The 16,266-nt window shown below is 40.1% G+C and overlaps 1 protein-coding gene across 1 annotated transcript in view; it reads left to right on the top strand.

The window, feature by feature from the left end:
* LOC109933425 (voltage-dependent T-type calcium channel subunit alpha-1H-like) overlaps positions 1-16,266 on the top strand; it is a 260,784-nt gene that overhangs the window by 30,426 nt on the left and 214,092 nt on the right. The window contains exon 3 of the mRNA XM_048609686.1: positions 7,812-8,121. Within this exon, the coding sequence (XP_048465643.1) occupies positions 7,812-8,121 (310 nt within the window). The remainder of the gene's footprint in view (positions 1-7,811; positions 8,122-16,266) is intronic.

The raw sequence follows: 16,266 nt of genomic DNA on the forward strand, positions 1-16,266 counted from the left end.
TTCTTGGCCTGCTGTGTTCATCCAGCTCTGCACCTTGTTGTCCCAGTAAGCCATAATGCTTGTTTCTGAACCAGTAATGGGAAAATGTAATATTTTTGGAGGCACCAATCTGATGGCAAGAAAAGGAGTTCAGCAGCAAAGCTGTGCACCAGGAAGATTTGCCCAGCATCAAGCCCCTAATCACTTAAAACCAGCTCCACTGGGTTGGACAGGTAAATTGCATTCCTGATACCAGACATCTGCTGTACACAGACCTCATTCACAGTGGATGATTTCCACGTGGACAGCATAAACTCTTTACAAACATTCTCAAAGCAACCTTGAAGAGGTCAGACATCCCCATCAACTTCTGGGAGTCAATGGCTTGTGACTGACCAAAGTGACGAAGGATGGTTCTAGAATTGTCATCAAATGCATAGAGAGCCTTCATCGGGAATGTGCAGAGGCAAAGTCAAGGATTCAGAATGCACAAACCTCCAAACAACCTACCTGCCCCACCCTTCAAACATCACACGCCCTGAGTCTGGAAATCACCCACTTGCCTTATCAGCCATCTCAGAACCCATCAAACCAGAGTGGAAGAAAGTTGACCTTAATCCTAAGGAATTGCCTGAGATTGGAGATCATTTACTTAGTAGTAGTAATAATCTTGCTTTTGCTTTGCAATGTCCTTTGTGTGTGACCTGAGTGAACCGTTGATGACTCTTACCATTAAGGAGACTATCAGAAAATTAGATGTACCACTGCACAGCAGTCCTTGCAGCATATCTAATCATGAATGGAGGATTTGACATTTTGCTCACGTCTAAAATTTCTAGTAATTATAAAAGTTATTTATTAAAATTTATGAAGAAGTTCCAACCATCTTTGAAACAAATTAACAAGCATTTGTTTTACTAATTGCAAAAAAATTGATTCTGAAAGTGCATACCAGCGCGACATATACAGTCTGTGCGGACAATATAGGTGTGGAGTGTATTGACGTTTTCTTAGTTTTGAGGGAAAATAATTTTTTTTTTAACTGATTCACCATCAGAAAAGAATTCTGAGATTTATTGTTGGAATTTAGTGAAAGCTTAACTTATGACCCAACTAATATACGAAGCCTGTAAAGATATCCAGCCCTTAGTTAACTTGGGAAACTTTCGGCCGAAGAAACCTCGACTGTAATACATCATATTTATATATACAATGTTCATTTTATTTGCATTTTAAAAAAAGTAAATATTGCATATTTTAAAATAACTTTCAAATGCTTTGCTAAGAAAAGTATCAGGGGTATTGTGAGCAAGGTTCTATGGGTTATTTTCACATTTTTTTGCAATTTCATGTACCCTAAATTAAAGTCACAGATGCAGAGTCCAGAAGTGTGGAACTAAGTATGTTTGAAACATAAGAAAATCTGATAATCCAGTTTTGAGTATATGAATAAATGGCTATGGTTAGCAATGGCACAATACCACAGTTCCATACGGTAAAAGCTTTAGTGAGCAGGTTGTATGAAAAAGCAGGCACAAAATTCGTTAAACACAACAGTGGTCCAGTAACTCTGTTAATTTATTTAATAGCCAAACCTTTCAGAATAGTGTATAATTTGTAGCTCCTAAATTAGCTTGAACAGCAGTAGCAGAACTGAAATTGGTTTCATCACCTCCAAGTTGAAGAATTGAAGATCATCAAGGATTCCCAAACAAGATCTTATTGCTTCCCTTCCTGCAAGAAGCTTGTGTATTAATAATAGTTTTAAAACAGTAGCCTCATCACTTCCTGCCACCATTGACCCACAGTCTGATAGCCTACTGAAACACTGGGTTCATGCAGGGGCCATTTAGACAATATGCATGGTGTATGTGGAACTGTATGTCTTCAAATGGAGTTGAAAGTACATTCATGCAGAAAACAGCAAGCATGCATTATGTTTCTCACAGCTTTTGAAATTGACTTTCTTCGAAGTAAACGCTTTGTCATTTTTTCTACTGAATGGAATTTTTTCAAAAAAATCCTGCTGAGTTGGAGCACAATAACAAGTTGAGGAAATGGCACATGCATATTCCTATAATATATTCTGAGTGAACTCGAAATGGTTGCAACATTTTATACAAGGGAACAGCAATTTAAAAAACATCGAAGATTTGACATTTGGTCTGTACTAAATTCATTACTTAGATAAGATGGCAGTCAGGTGCTGTGGTTCACCTCAAGAAAAATTGACTGGAATTTTCATTCGTGCTATTATCAGCAGCCTCTGCTGCAATGCTGCATTTGTTGGAATCTGGTAATAAGAGGGTTGGTCTGTATGATCACATAGCTTGCATCTGTTGCCTGTGAAGCCATACTTCAGCAAGGAGTCAGTGTCTTCAGGTCAAAAAATTGGTGATTACTAAATAAAAAGTTCATAGAAACAAAGGACTGAATATGAATGTTTGTTTGTTTTAAAACAATCTTGAGTAGGTTATGATACCGAACAGTTGTGAGGTTGAAACTAGATTGAAATTTATCTTGGGCTTCCTACTTTTCCAAACCTGGAGTATATTGGAGACCAGATTGTAGTATAAATTTGCCAGCACTAATTTGATGTAAGAAACTAGCAGATAGAGGTAGGATGGCAGATTTTTCATCCTCATATTTGTATATTTGGAAAGGAAATATTTACAAGCCTATGGATAAATAGCAGGAGAGTAGACTAATTAGATAGTCATCTCAAAGAGGGCATGCTAGATGAAATGCTATTTCTTTTCTCCTGTAACTTATCCAATCCTCTTTTGGCTTCTTCCATCTTACTTGATATCTACAGGGCTGATCAGTCAATTTTCCTGCTGAGGGTGGGGGTGTTGCCATAGTGTATCCGGATCTTGTTGGCCTGCAGTCAGTCTGGGGTTATGAAGTGTCCGTCCAAAGCATCATCCATACTAAGGCCATCTTGTTCCTGCAGCTCAGTCTGGGAGCATGCTGTAGCATGAGCCATGGTTACAGGGATGGGAGCAAGTATAAATTCTTGGGGTTTTGGAAAGTCGGGGCAGGGAACATACAGTCATGTTGGAGGTGCATTCTATCAGGAGAGGGGCAAGGCTGTACAGGGCCAGTAAGATCTCAATGTCCAAGTGCTCCAGGGAAAATTGGAGACAGTGACTGCTGCAAATTACAGGGGGGACACTAAAGGATCACAGGTGCAACAAGGATGACAAAATGGTGAGGGGATTTCACAGAATAGGGAGGAGTTGGCAAGTTACTGATACACAAGCCAAAGATCACAAGCAATACATGTTCTGGCATCCTGGAGGGATGAGCAAAAGCAGGAGGTTAAGTTGGGCATGACTGTATCTGGCATCACTATCATGCCAAGGCCATATGCGACTGGTTCTGCCTCCCCCTGTCTGAAGGCAATTTAGCTATTGCCAATCTGGCTAGTAAGGTGCCCTGGTATGTTTTCTGAACCCTAGGCAATGCACATTGCCACCATGGGCATGTCATTTTGCCAGCAAGGAGTTGTCATTTAAAGTTGCACTGGATGGTATGTGTGATGGTTAGCGAGGACGAAAACTAAGACGATAATTAAGAATTGGAGCACAAGTAGGCCATTTGGCCCATCAAGTCTGTTTCACCATTCAATTAGATCATGTCTGATTATCTTTAATTTAATTTCCCTGCCTTTTCCCTACAACCCTTGATTCACTTCCTGATTAAAAATCCGTTTCTCAGCGTTGACTATATTTAATGACTCAGCTTCAACAGCCCTCTGTGATAAAGAATTTCACGGGTTCCCTGCCCACTGACAGAAGAAATTCGTCCTCATCTCTGTCTCAAATGGGCAGCTTTTAATCTGAGCTTTGCCTCTAGTCCTAGACTCCATTTCAGCAAAAATAACCTCCCAGCATCTACCCTATTAAGCTCCCTAAGAATCTTGTTTGTTTCATTAAGGTTACCTTCATTCTTCTAAAATCCAATGAGGACAGCCCAAATTACTCAACATTTTCTCATAAGAAGATCCCTCCAGTCTCTGGTCTGCCTCCAATGCCAGTATATCATTCCTTGGATAAGGGACTAGTTTACCGTATTCTAGTTGTTTTCTAACTAGTGTCTTGTATAGTTGTAGCAAGACCCCCCTACTTCTGTTCTCCATTCCCCTTGAAATAAAGGCCAATATTCCATTTGCTTCGCCTAATACCAGCTAAACTTATAGGCTAGCTTTGTGAATTCATGAATGAGGATCTCCAAATCTCTCTTGAACATTCTATAGCCCTTTCCATTTAAATAATATTCAGCTACCCTATTCCTTTTGCCAAAATGCATAAACCTCACATTTTCCTACTTTATATTCTATTTGTCAAGTTTTTGCTCATTTACTTAACCTGTTTTTATCCCTCACTGCCACTTGTCCTCCCATCAGTCTTTGTGTCCAAGTTGGCATAGTACCTCATCCATGTCATGAATATAATTTGTAAATAATTGTGGCCTCAGCACTGATCCCTGTGGAACTCCATCAGTTACAAGTTGCCATCTTGAAAATGCTCTCTTTACCCCAACTTTGCCTTCTAATAGCTAAATTGTTTTCTCTACTTGTTGGTCATCTTTTGTTGGTTTTTAAAGATTTCCCAATGGTTTACCACTAATCCTTATCATATTTATATTTTTTTTCTTCCACTTTGATGTTATTCTCAATGTCCTTGGTTAATCATTGTTGATTAATAACCTCCTAGAATCCCCCTTCCTCACAGGGATATATCTTTGTTGTGAGTCATAAATTATTTTCTTAAACATCTGTCATTGCTCATTGACTGTCTGTTCTGCTAAACTCCTTTCCTAGTCCATTCCAAGCAACACTTGCCTCACTCCTTTGTAGTTTAAGTTTAACACAGTTGTTTCTATCCCAAGTTTCTCACTTTCAAACTGAATGTTAAATTCTACCATGTTATGGTCATTGTTTCCTGGGGGCTCTTTTTTATTTTGAGCTCATTTAATAAATTGTCTCATTACTCATTACCAGATCCAAAATTGCCTGATTCCTGGTTGGCTTTTCAATATATCATTCTAAATAACTGTCCCAAATATATCCTATGAATTCTTCCTCATGGCTACTTTTGCCAATATGATATTCCCAAAATGCATGAAGAATAAATTCATCCATGAATAACATACTACCTTTTCTTTTTACAAGCCTTCACTATCTCCTGATTTATTCTCTGTTCTATAGTATAGCCACTGTTAGGGAGCCTAACTGGAGGAATCCCATCAGTGCTATCTTCCCTTTTTTATTCCTTACCTCCACCCAAATGGATTCAGAACTTCTGACCCAAGATCATTTTTTGCTATGATGAATATTCCATCTTGTATTAAGAAAGCAACCCATCACCCATTTCTTCCTGCCTTGTATCTATGTCACTATAATGGCTTTAGGATATGCCTATCAACCCCTATTTGTACCATTGATTTATTTATTTTGTTCCCAATATTTTGTATCTATTAGTAAAGAACCATTAATTTTATTTCCTTTTTGCCATTTTTCTCCCTTTGGCTCTATTTATTGCTGTTCTTTTCCTGTTTGTATACTCTGTCCTTTCCTGTCCCACTCTGGTATAATTACTCAAATGCTGCTGTGCAATTTTGCCATATCTTTTTGCTTTGTAAGCCTGTGCATCCCCTTTTCAGAACCCTCACCCCTCACCTACCTAAGTGATGTGTTGAAATGGCTGGGCATTGTCTGTGAGTGAGCTTCCAGTATCACAAGGTGAACAAATGTTAAGACTTCACCACTACCTTGCCCTTAGAGAAGAGCAGACAACAACAGTACTCCCTGGCTTCTCCCATGCTGATCTCCCCATTGGTGCTAGACTTGGTTCTCACCCGCCAGCTGAACTACATCGTCCTGGAATGAGATGAGGATCGTGAGGGGTTGTGTATGTCTGGGTACTTTACTTCCAATTATGCAGCAACTTATCCTGCAGTGAAAGAAAGAGAAAAGATGAGTGTGATGACAGTGTGTTCATGAGCTCTTGATGAGCGTGAATAGCCTTGCCAGGTGGTGAGTCCTCTCAGTAAGTGAGTAGGAAGCAGTGGTTAGCACTGCTGCCTCACAGTGCCAGGGACCAGGGTTCAATTCCACCCTCAGGCAACTGTCTGTGTGGAGTTTGCACATTCTCCCCATGTCTGGTGGGTTTCCTCCGGGTGCTCTGATTTCCTCCCACAGTCCAAAGATGTGCAGGCTAGGTGGATTGGCCATGCTAAATTGCCCATCGAGTTCAGGGATGTGTAGATTAGGGCGATGGGTCTCGGTGGGATGTTCTATGCGTTGGTGTGGACTTGTTGGGCCGAAGGGCCTGTTTCCACACTAGGGATTCTATGATCTTCTATGATAATACTTAGGAAGTGTTAAAAGACTGTCAGTACACTGAGTGTAAGCCCTTTGATGCACAGATGCATGTGATGCTGAAATGGGTGTGACCATGTGACGTGGCTGTATCATAGTAGAGTTAAACAAAGTGAAAGCCCTATGTGTATGAGGTTACAGTGTGAGAAGGTGTGGTACTTAGCCTTGCCAAGCCAAAGAAATTGTTGATTCTCTTCCTGCATTGGATGACACTGCACTGATGCCTGCTGGAGCCAGTGACCTCATGTGTAACCTGAGCACAGGCAGTCTGGGTCTGATGGCAGGACCATTTCCTCCCATGGAGAACAAACCTCTTTTCTGGCCCAGATGATCTAGGGTAGATGCTTAATGAGGTCTCTGTAAAGCATTTTGAGGCTTGATGGAAATTTCTGGTGGTGTGTGGTGGCAAAGGTGGCCTGAGGGAGTGAGATAACAAGGTGTAGAGCTGGATGAACACAGCAGGCCAAGGAGCATCAGAGGAGCAGGAAGGGCAGTTCCTACTATCTCTGGCCTGAAGGAGTGCCTGGTTTGAAGCAGGGCAATGGGTACCTTGGTGTCTTTTAAATATGTCTCCAGAACCTTTGAGCCAGGAAGATACTGGCAGAGGAAGGAACATCTGCCCACCATCGACATGTGGTTCACCATTTAAGCCACCAGGCACCCGCTTGGATAAGAAATGAGCAGAAGACTTTGTGATTGCTCTGGAGCACTTTCTACAGGCAGTGGCAGATGTGATACTATCTAAAACACCTGTTGGCATATTTTAACTCCAAAATGGAAAATCCCAGCCTAAGTCTCATGTGGGCAATAGACACCGCATACTAGTTCAGAAGAGCAGTTATCTCAAGTGTCAAATATGGAACATAGAGATTACTGTTGAACAACTTTTGCCGTAATGTCTAAACTAGATTATACTAACTAGATTATACTTGTTACAAAAATCCTTCCAAGTGCATGATTTCCAACACCTACAAGTGCAAAGGCATCAGGTACCTGCAAACACAATCACCTCAAGTTCCTCATCATTTTGACTGGGGCATTTATCATTGCTCCTTCATTGTCACTGGAATTCCCCTACCTAACAGCAATGTGGGAACACCCTCACCATTTGAAATACCGTGGTTCAAGAAGGAAACCCAACAGATCCTCCTCGAAGGCAACTACAGGTGGATAATAAGTGCTAATCTTGTCAGTGACACCCAGATCTTGAAGAACAGTAAAAGAAATCTCAAGCATTTATGCTAATAATCTTTGCTTATCACAAAAAGTTTCAAATGAACTTCAAAGACTGAGTATCTATTTTATGATGTATACTTTAAAAATAAGGGATATTTCCACAGTTTTTCTTTGTTTGTGAATTACAACCTTGCTGTCTCAATTTACCAAATATTAGTGAGTAAATAATTACAGCATTAATACAGACCAATTCTCTCTCATTTTTTTTTAGGTATTACAATGTTTCTTTACCTCCAAATTATCAGATAGAAGGTGACGAAACTCCATTTATTTGCTCACTGCCACGGGACAATGGCATGCAGAAATGTCAGGACCTTCCAAATTTGAAAGAAAATGGAGCCGAATGTTTTCTTAGCTTGGATTCTTACAGCCACCCAAGATATAGCCTGGAAATGAACAATACAAGTGGTTGCATAAACTGGAATCAATACTACAACATGTGCAAAACGGGAGATGTAAATCCACATAAGGGTGCCATTAATTTTGATAATATAGGATATGCCTGGATTGCCATTTTTCAGGTAAGGTCCCATAATATGAATATTTATTTTCCTATTCCATTTTTTTCAGGTATTATATAAACAAGTTACTGCTTTTCCAGTTTAATTCCACTTTACTAAGTTCTGTAATCTAAGAACAGTTTGGGAATACTACAAAAATTGTGATGATAAAGTTGTTTATGCTCACTTTCCAGTGATTTTTCCCCTGTTCATCATGTCCATGACAAATGCTCCAGACTGACTGTATTTGTCTGGGTGTACAACAAACGTTTAAAAACGGCAAGAGCACAAGGAATGCTGATGGGTTCTGGAAAATCTGCTGATAGGTCAGTTGTTAGGGGAGTGTTACGCAGTAAGATGGGGCAGAATCAGAGATGAGGAATGCCATCTGGGATAGAGGATTTGGTTAATGAGACAAGTTTGGTAAGATATGGTGAGAAAACCTGCTGGGCTTTGTGGCAGAAATCCCCACAAAGAAACTCAGTGCAAGTCTGACTTATCCTAAAAAGGTAAGATTCAGCTCATTGTATTTATTGAAAACTTGTGGTAATTTCTTGTTTCCCATTATTAATTTCTCAGTCGCACCATTTAAGGGACTAATGTTTACTCTAGGTGAGCTTTTAATTTTTGTACACATGTAAAAACTTTTTTTACCATTTAGTTTTATGTATTTTGCTAGTTAACGCATATTTCAATTTCTCACTTTTTTTGGTCATCCTTCCATTCATCTTTTCCCAATCTTCTCGGCTGTGACTAATCATTGCAATATTGCATATCTTTTCTTTCAATTTTGTACCATCGTTGCATTACTTAGCCAGTCATGTTTGACAAATCATTCTCATAGCATCTCTCTTTCTGAATGGAATGCACCTTTGCTGTTAGTCAGGAAATTTCTACTTGGGTGTTTGCCACTGCTTCGTTACTGTCTTGGCTTTTTACCTGTTATTTCATTTCATTTCATTTTAGCCAACTCTATCTTCCCTTGCAATAACCTTTATTTAAGTTTAAGACACTAGTTCAGACCCACGTTTCACAACCTCAAACTTTGCTACCTTGCACTATTGCATTGTCCATTCACTTTAAATTATTAAATCACCCTGATGTGAAGTCTTCTGGTGAGTCATATGAAGACCATCTTGTTGGTGCAAGTCCTTTTTCCTTCAGTACTGGTATCAATGCCAGTGTCCCATGAGTTTAAGCACATTTCCTCTTCACAATGAATTTTAAGCCACACATTCAACTCTTTAATCTTATTTGTCTAATGCCAATTTGCTCGTGGGTCATTGTGATTCTATTTTTTAATTTAGTCCCTTGCTGCTCATACTACCTCAGCAGAAACTCTTCCATAAACTTAATTATGTTTTTGGTAGCAGATGAACCATGATAACTGAATTTTTCCCTTCCAACTGTAAGTTTCTCTCCATCTGTAAGCAGCTGTCTTTATCTCCGGCAGGGGACCCATGCTTTTGGTTGTTGAGAATGCTGTTGAGTGTGGATCCCTCTAATTATACTATCCCTAACTCTAACTCCATTACTTTTTACTTCCTTCACTTGAGTGGCTCTTTGCACCATGGTGCCACGGTCACTTTACTTATCCTACAATCCCTGTTCTCCTTAACATAAGTTGCAAGCACTTCAAACCTTATAAGGTGAGTGGTAGGTGTCATTTCCCTCGGGTGGGGGAGTTCAAGAATAGAGGGCATATTTTTAAGGTGAGAGAAGAAAAATTTAAAAAAGACATGAGGGAAAACTTTTTTTACACAGAGTGGTTCATGTGTGGAATGAACTTCTTCCAGAGGAAGTGGTGATTGTGGGTGCAGTTGCAACATTTAAAAGATGTTTGGGTAAGTACATGAATAAGAAATGTTTGGAGGAATATAGGCCAAGTGCAGCCAGGTGGGACTAGTTTAGTTTGAGATTATGGTTGGTATGGATTGGTTGGACCAAAGGGTCTGTTTCGGTGCTGTATGACTCGATAACTAAGACTCTATGGCAGCCTCTATTGCTACTTTCTGGAACTCTATACTTGCCTCACACACAGTCACACTCCCCTACCCTTGACCATAGATCAAATCTGATGTATCTTGAATAAGGCTGCTTCCTGTAAGAAATTGTTGAGGTAACTTTCCCTTTACCTGATGCTTTGAATGGGGCCGAAGTTCTGAAATCAGCTCATCAACCCAGAACTGAAATTCCTAAGTAGTAGATGCGAACTGCAGATGCAGTTGTCATGAATCACATGCTGTCCACCAGTTCTCACTTGTTGTCTAGCAGTGCACACATGCAACAGTTGCAACACATCACCTGCCTTGCCATACTTTTGGCATTTAATTTACCGAATTTGGTTTCAAGTTTAGAAATATTATTTAAATGTTGTCTACGGTTATACCTAGTAGTAAGCTAGTTAAACTACTAAATTTAATGCAATCCTTCTCAGTACCAATTTAAACTACTGTCTGAGTTTAGATGAATACAATCATTAAAAAAATCTCAAAACAATCACCGACATGCTCACCTAAATCCTTAAACATTCACCAGGATCTGGAGGGTGAAAAAAAGACTTTTAAAATAACACCTTCTTCCCTCTCTGCACAGAATTCCTGAGTTGTCAAATGTACCTCTATTCCCTGAGGTCTTGTCACACTCTTGACCTTTCACAGTCAGGCACAAAATGCGATAGTGCATCAGGCTTTGATTTACAACAGTAGGAGGCAAGTTTGACTATGGCCCAAGAGGAATTCCTACACTTAACCAGTTAACCATGCCTTTGGGAGAGGCGAAGGTCATTTGTAGCCAGTTGGAGTAAAATTAAGTGGCACGCTGTACTAGATTTCTATAGATCTCCTAATGCTTGGTGACAAAGCTCACTGTTAGAGGATCAGCAGCAGGTCATTTGCTGATCTTACTATCCTTAGAATGATTCTGACAAAAATAATATAGCTTATTGCTGCTACGAAAATATGTATATCATAGATATTTTTCATACCTAGATTTAATCAAAGTTCAGTTCATTCCTACTTTCTCTTAAGAGTTTTCTTCTGAATGACTGTAGGATTATTATTACGTGCTGATATGAATACTGGACAAGTAAGATCTGAGCGCAAAAAATTGAGTTGTTAAATTCTAACTTTGCCTTTGTTTTTAACCATGGAGACCAGTTACTGCACACATTCACAAGAATCTTCTTCTATATTTTAAATACAAGAAATAAAATCTATATTAAAAATGAATTATATTAGACTAGACAAAATGAACAGTTGAAAAGATTTCACTACTGACATCAAAAAAGATTCCAGTTCATATTATGCCTTTCATTCCTGCATTATCTTTACAAGCACAAAAACCTAAGGGAGAAGTTAGCACTATCTTCAAACTCAGTCTCCTTGTTCAGATTCAGTTTGGTTCAGCTGTAACCTGTTTCCTTTTGCAAATTTCTGTGCAGTCACTAGATACTTTTCCCCTTCATCTAATGCCTCTCCAGAGATCCTTAAAACAAACTACAGAATAAACTCATTAGTACTTTAATTTCAGAGCAACTGCATGAGTTTTCTAATCTCTCGGACATACATCACACTGACTAGATTATTTTCCAGATTGTTTTGCCTTTCTCCGAACGCTATTCAAATCCTGATGCTAAGCAACCAACACAGTTATTTTTTCCTGTTTTTTAATGCACTGAAGTGTTCACCTCATGGGTTTAAAAGTTTGTTAAAATGCACATAAACAAAACAAACATCCAGATATTGCTACAACCCACAAAACACTTAAAAATGAAACTAAACTATGTCACCCACTTCTTAATATACAAAATAGGAATTCAGTTTAAAAGTTGTACATTGTTCCTAACAGTGAAAAGATCTATTCTCTAGGAAACAATTGAAATTAATTAATGGTTTAGATCACAGGGCTCTCACCTAAGTTATAAAGTTCAAGGTGCAAGCCCCAGTCCAGGCTGACACTTGTGTACAATACCAGTGGAGTCCTGCAGTATCATAACCACTGTCTTTCTGATGATATGTTGAACCAAAACGACATCTGCTTGTCAGGGTCAACGCAAAAAATTCCTTGGCTCTACAGTTTTTCAGTTAAGAGCAGAGAAATTATCCTTCAATCATAATCACAAAAAACAGTTTAATGGACCATTATCACATTATTGATTGTGGATGCTCAGATTGAGTGCTGCAATCTTTCCATGACAACAATGATGACACATCAAAACTACTCCATGGGTTATAAAGCACTTTTAGACAGTGGTTTGAAAAGCACCATATTATTGCATGATTTTCAATTCTTATCTGAGCCCCATAATCTTTAAAAGCTAAGAGCAACATGTTTCTGAAATGCATGTTTATGCACAATATCAGAGTGAGGTCAAATGTAAACTGGAGGAAGAACACTGATATTGTGCACTGATATGTAAGTTCTGATTTCTAAATTTTTGGTCAGAATGATTAGGATGTTGCACAGAGGAAAGCAAATGAAATGATTAAAGTAATTGGACATGATGTAGCCAATTAACTTGTGTTTAACCTCCACCTCAAAAGACCTTGATTTTTAAAGGCAGCATTGTGTAAAGTTGGAAATAGGCCACTTCCTTTGGGTGATATTTATTGATTCTGAGTTGCAGTGACAGATGAATTGGCTTTATTTTGGTTCAGAGAATGGAGAGAGAAACTCGGAATTACTCCGGAAGGACTGTTTCACTCCTTAAAGAGTCCCTTTACTTTAATGAAACCAAGCACCATTTTTGGCCTGCAGCTCACAAGAACTGAAAGGAAATGGGATAGCTGACTGACAGGACACAAGACAGTGGATCAAACTACAAATGCTTGGAAAATAATTTCGAGGCAGTAGGTGTTTTTGACAAAAGCTGCAATTTTTCTTGGTATCTAAATACCCCAAATGCCAAAACCTTTTCTATTTGAAGGAAAATGAACGATGTACTTTTGATGAATCTAATTTAAATGTATTAGGATACTGACTGGGATCAGAATTCAAAAGTGCTCCAAACTGCGTGAATATCCCCTCTCAACAGCCTGCAAAAAATGAGTTTGGACCATCTTAGCCTCATTCCTAAATTCATAAATGAAATAGTTGATCTTTGTCAGAGAGGCTGCAGAATTGGCCTGATTTCAAAGCTGGCAGTTGGGGGTGAGTTTTGGAAGTATAACACATTTGCTAGTATGGTTTGGAAAAAGCCTTATTATCTGTGTAGCTGGTATTTTGTTCACAGGAAGGTTGCTTGTTCAAAACAATGGGAACATATTGAAAATTCTTCCACCTTTTGTAATGAACTGCCCAATCTACATAATTCACACACTTACTTAATAAAGTGAAAGTGATAAAGATATAAAAACAGAAAATGCTGGAAACACTCGGCTGCTCTGGCACCATATTTGGAGAGAGGAAAACAGTGTTATGTGATGGTATTTAAAGGAGGCAGTCGGGGCTTTGCCTGCTGGGTGGAGAGGTGGTAAGAGCCCCACATTGCCCCTTTTCAGGACGCCCAACTGAATTAAATGAATCTTAGACCCTTAGCTGAGATCAAGGACCCTGGGAGCAGAAGTCCCAACTATCAAAGACTGCAGGCCAATTGGGGATTGGCAGCTCTATTGAGTAACAATAGTGGCTGCTACCAGTATGTTACTCCCACAAGGCCTTGTATCATCGCTGGACACAAAGAACAAAGAAAATTAAAGCACAGGAACAGGCCCTTCGGCCCTCCAAGCCTGCGCAGATCCAGATCCTCTATCTAAACCTGTCACCTATTTTCCAAGGATCTGTATCCTTCTGCTCCCTGCCCATTCATGTATCTGTCTAGACACATCTTAAATGACGCTATCATGCCCGCCTCTACCACTTCCACTGCGACTTCCACGTTCCAGGCACCCACCACCCTCTGCGTAAAGAACTTTCCGTGCATATCTCCCTTAAACTTTTCCCCTCTCACCTTGAAATCGTGACCCCTAGTAATTGAGCCCCCCCACTCTGGGAAAAAGCTTCTTGCTATCCACCCTGTCTATACCTCTCATGATTTTGTAGACCTCAATCAGGTCCCCTCTCAACCTCCATCTTTTTAGTGTAAATAATCCTAATCTACTCAACCTCTCTTCATAGCTAGCGCCCTCCATACCAGGGAACATCCTGGTGAACCTCCTCTGCACCCTCTCCAAAGCATCCACATCCTTTTGGTAATGTGGCGACCAGAACTGTACGCAGTATTCCAAATGTGGTCGTACCAAAGTCCTATACAACTGTAACATGACCTGCCAACTCTTGTACACAATACCCTGTCCGATGAATGAAAGCATGCAGTATTGCCTTCTTGACCACTCTATCGACCTGCGTTGCCACCTTAAGGGTACAATGGACCTGAACACCCAGATCTCTCTGTGCAACAATTTTCCCCAGGGCTTTTCCATTTACCGATATAGTTCGCTCTTGAATTGGATTTTCCAAAATGCATCACCTCACATTTGCCTGGATTGAACTCCATCTGCCATTTCTCCGCCCAACTCTCCAATCTATCTATATTCTGCTGCATTCTCCGACAGTCCCTTTCACTATCTGCTACTCCACCAATGCTAGTGTCATCTGCAAACTTAGTGTCATCTCAGAGAACAGGTAAGTGATGGAAACAGGAAGGCAACACAGGAGTGGTTGACAGTAAGGGTAGAAGGTGGCTGTCAGTGGCCCACTCTGCCTTCCCAAAGGAAGGCATTAAACTCCCCCCAATGTGTCAGGGCAATGACCTTTTATCAGAGCTGTATGATTGCCTATACAATAATGAAACAATGACTGAGCAATTTGAAAAGCATAGTGCAAGAATATTCTCACTGTTAGCATTTCATTTCAATTGCCTACAATTAGGGAATCATTGCAAATTCATTTCTAATTAAACATTTGAAGTTATACATAAAATTGATCCCTGAAGTCATTGGAAAGTTTTTGTCTCTGCTTTGAAGGTGACAGAGTATCATTCAGTGGAATAATAACATGCAGAAAGATCAAGAATTTTCAAGTTTGAAAGGACTGTTTACTCTGTAGCTTCTTAAATTTCAGTGCATTTAGAACTGCCTTGTTTGTTTTTTTACCATAGGGATTGAGTTGATTCACCTTGCATAATAAAACATCCTAATAAATGCTGCGTTGCTGGTATTTGAACTCTGGATTCCCACATGACACTTCACTTTCACTCTAGTTGACAGTGTTAGACTAACTTTTATTCAGTGTAGTGTTTCATAAGTACAGTAGGTACAGGAGGACAAAATGTCATTGAAACATTATTTGTTTTGTTATCCGATTTGAATCTCTCTGTTGGTTAATAAAAGCAAAAAACAAGGACAGAATGGGGGCCCTCTTATGGAGCAGTGGTAGTGTCCTTACCCCTGTAATGGGAGGCTTGGATTTAAGTCCCACCTGCTCTAAAGGTGTGTAGTAACATTTCTGAACAGGTTCTATAGGTGTGAGGCTGGAAAAACACAGCAGATACCAGGTGTGGTGGAGGAATTGGTGAGACGTGTAGAGCTGACGAGGGAGTCGCAAAATGAATGTCCCTTTCCCTGCAACTGCAAGAGATGCAACGCCTGCCCCTACACCTCCCTTTTCAACTCCGTACAAAGCCTCAAACAATCTTTCCAGATCTTCCCTGCACTGATCACAACCTGATCTATTGCATCCATTGCTCCCGATGTGGTCTCTTTCATATCAGGGAGACCAAATGCAGACTTGGAGACCGGTTCGCAGATCATCTGCCCTCTGCATGCATCAATCAACCTGACCTTCTAATTGCCATCCACTTTAATTCCCCCTCCCACTCCCCTGATGACATGTCCATCCTTGGCCGCCTCCACTGTCAGAGTGAGGTCAAATGTAAACTGGAGGAAGAACACTGATATTTTGCCATGGGAGCTTACAGCCCACACAATGCCCTCAACATTGACCTCACCAGCTTCAAAATCCCTCTACCCCCAGCCTTATCCCATGTCCAGCCCTCCCCCTTCCTCCTCATCTCCCTGACCTGACCTAATCTGTCCATCTTTCTACTCACCTCTCCGCTCCACCCTTCCCACAGACCAATTACAATCACTCCCTGTCTGCATCCACCTATCACCATCTCTCCTACATTTCCCCCAGCCCCACCCCTCTCCCTCTATTTATTTCTGG

This window comes from Rhincodon typus, chromosome 21, assembly GCF_021869965.1.
Source record: "Rhincodon typus isolate 14 chromosome 21, sRhiTyp1.1, whole genome shotgun sequence".
In the NCBI taxonomy this organism is placed as follows: domain Eukaryota; kingdom Metazoa; phylum Chordata; class Chondrichthyes; order Orectolobiformes; family Rhincodontidae; genus Rhincodon; species Rhincodon typus.